The sequence below is a fragment of the Symphalangus syndactylus genome, chromosome 13, assembly GCF_028878055.3.
Source record: "Symphalangus syndactylus isolate Jambi chromosome 13, NHGRI_mSymSyn1-v2.1_pri, whole genome shotgun sequence".
NCBI lineage: Eukaryota > Metazoa > Chordata > Mammalia > Primates > Hylobatidae > Symphalangus > Symphalangus syndactylus.
The window spans coordinates 98,496,727-98,499,480 of NC_072435.2; the positions used below are offsets into that span (position 1 = coordinate 98,496,727).

General features: G+C 49.5%; 1 protein-coding gene across 1 annotated transcript; it reads left to right on the forward strand.

Moving 5' to 3' along the window:
- The first annotated feature begins 221 nt into the window (after positions 1–221).
- Positions 222–2,489, forward strand: ASCL1 (achaete-scute family bHLH transcription factor 1). Its single transcript, XM_055237624.2, has 2 exons — positions 222–976; positions 1,336–2,489. Exon 1 carries the CDS (start codon positions 222–224, stop codon positions 927–929), a length of 708 nt encoding a protein of 235 aa, XP_055093599.1. The 3' UTR covers positions 930–976; positions 1,336–2,489.
- The last annotated feature ends 265 nt before the right edge of the window (positions 2,490–2,754 follow it).

Consider the following 2,754-nt stretch of genomic DNA (forward strand, 5'->3'; position numbering starts at 1 on the left):
AGGGAGGAGAAAAAGCATTTTCACCTTCTTTGCTCCCACTCTAAGAAGTCTCCCGGGGATTTTGTATATATTTTTTAACTTCCTTCAGGGCTCCCGCTTCATATTTCCTCTTCTTTCCCTCTCTGTTCCTGCACCCAAGTCCTCTCTGTGTCCCCCTCGCGGACCCCGCACCTCGCGTCCCGGATCGCTCTGATTCCGCGACTCCTTGGCCGCCGCTGCGCATGGAAAGCTCTGCCAAGATGGAGAGCGGCGGCGCCGGCCAGCAGCCCCAGCCGCAGCCCCAGCAGCCCTTCCTGCCGCCCGCAGCCTGTTTCTTTGCCACGGCCGCAGCCGCGGCGGCCGCAGCAGCCGCAGCGGCAGCGCAAAGCGCGCAGCAGCAGCAGCAGCAGCAGCAGCAGCAGCAGGCGCCGCAGCTGAGACCGGCGGCCGACGGCCAGCCCTCAGGGGGCGGTCACAAGTCAGCGCCCAAGCAAGTCAAGCGACAGCGCTCGTCTTCGCCCGAACTGATGCGCTGCAAACGCCGGCTCAACTTCAGCGGCTTTGGCTACAGCCTGCCGCAGCAGCAGCCGGCCGCCGTGGCGCGCCGCAATGAGCGCGAGCGCAACCGCGTCAAGTTGGTCAACCTGGGCTTTGCCACCCTTCGGGAGCACGTCCCCAACGGCGCGGCCAACAAGAAGATGAGTAAGGTGGAAACACTGCGCTCGGCCGTCGAATACATCCGCGCCCTGCAGCAGCTGCTGGACGAGCATGACGCGGTGAGCGCCGCCTTCCAGGCTGGCGTCCTGTCGCCCACCATCTCCCCCAACTACTCCAACGACTTGAACTCCATGGCCGGCTCGCCGGTCTCATCCTACTCGTCGGACGAGGGCTCTTACGACCCGCTCAGCCCCGAGGAGCAGGAGCTGCTCGACTTCACCAACTGGTTCTGAGGGGCTCGGCCTGGTCAGGCCCTGGTGCGAATGGACTTTGGAAGCAGGTAGGTTGCATTTTGGGGCGGGCAGGTGGGTATTCTTGCCTTCGTCCTCCCTCTGAGTGTCTGTGGAAGTGGGGATGTCTCCAAGGAGATAAGGGGATTTTTATTTAAAGGATTTGTGAAAGTTGGTCGATTTCAAGTCCTAGTTTGTTAGTTTCAGCATTGGCCTCTGAAAATGGCTTTGCCCAGGTCTCCAAGGAGTGAAGGGTAGTAGTGAGGTGCAGAGATACTGGTGAACCGAATACTGGGACATGTCAAAAGAGATGTCTACCTGACAGACTCTTTTCCCAGACCTCCATCTCCCTCTACCACTAGCCTACACGTTCAAATTAACCTCTCCTGCTCTTTTCCTTATGTTATAGGGTGATCGCACAACCTGCAACTTTAGTGCTTTCTTGTCAGTGGCGTTGGGAGGGGGAGAAAAGGAAAAGAAAAAAAAGAAGAAGAAGAAGAAAAGAGAAGAAGAGAAAAACGAAAACAGTCAACCAACCCCAACGCCAACTAAGCGAGGCATGCCTGAGAGACATGGCTTTCAGAACACGGGAAGCGCTCAGAACAGTATCTTTGCACTCCAATCATTCACGGAGATATGAAGAGCAACTGGGACCTGAGTCAACGCGCAAAATGCAGCTTGTGTGCAAAAGCAGTGGGCTCCTGGCAGAAGGGAGCAGCACACGCATTATAGTAACTCCCACCACCTCTAACACGCACAGCTGAAAGCTCTTGCTCGGGTCCGTTCACCTCCCCGCCCTCTCTCAAAGTGCAGTTCTTAGCCCTCTAGAAACGAGTTGGTGTCTTTCGTCTCAGTAGCCCCCACCCCAGTAAGCTGTAGACATTGGTTTACAGTGAAACTATGCTATTCTCAGCCATTTGAAACCCTGCTTCTCCTCCAGGGCCGGATTCCCAAACCCCATGGCTTCCCTCACACTGTCTCTTCTACCATTTTCATTATAGAATGCTTCCAATCTTTTGTGAATTTTTTATTATAAAAAATCTATTTGTATCTATCCTAACCAGTTTGGGGATATATTAAGATATTTTTGTACATAAGAGAGAAAGAGAGAGAAAAATTTATAGAAGTTTTGTACAAATGGCTTAAAATGTGTATATCTTGATACTTTAACATGTAATGCTATTACCTCTGCATATTTTAGATGTGTAGTTCACCTTACAACTGCCATTTTCCCTATGTGGTTTTGTAAAGAACTCTCCTCATAGGTGAGATCAAGAGGCCACCAGTTGTACTTCAGCACCAATGTGTCTTACTTTATAGAAATGTTGTTAATGTATTAATGATGTTATTAAATACTGTTCAAGAAGAACAAAGTTTATGCAGCTACTGTCCAAACTCAAAGTGGCAGCCAGTTGGTTTTGATAGGTTGCCTTTTGGAGATTTCTATTACTGCCTTTTTTTTTCTTACTGTTTTATTACAAACTTACAAAAATATGTATAACCCTGTTTTATACAAACTAGTTTCGTAATAAAACTTTTTTCCTTTTTTTAAAATGAAAATAATCAGCTGACTCTAAGCTTTCTTTGACTCTGATGTCCCGGTCCACTTTTATGAAAATGTCAAAGGGAAGAGGTGGATGGAGAAGAAAATGTTGCAAAACATGCTAAGTGGCAGAAATGACAATGATAAGTGCTATGGCCAGTCCCATCCAAATGTTTACTTTATGATGAATGAGTGTGTGTGTGTGTGTGTGTGTGTACATGTATATCTGTTTTCTTTCTATCCTATGCTGCAAATGTACACGCCCACCCAAAGAATAGATGGTGA

Excerpts from the sequence above, each read along its gene's own strand:
- ASCL1 (XM_055237624.2), top strand. The coding sequence starts at position 222 with ATGGAAAGCTCTGCCAAGATGGAGAGCGGCGGCGCCGGCCAGCAGCCC.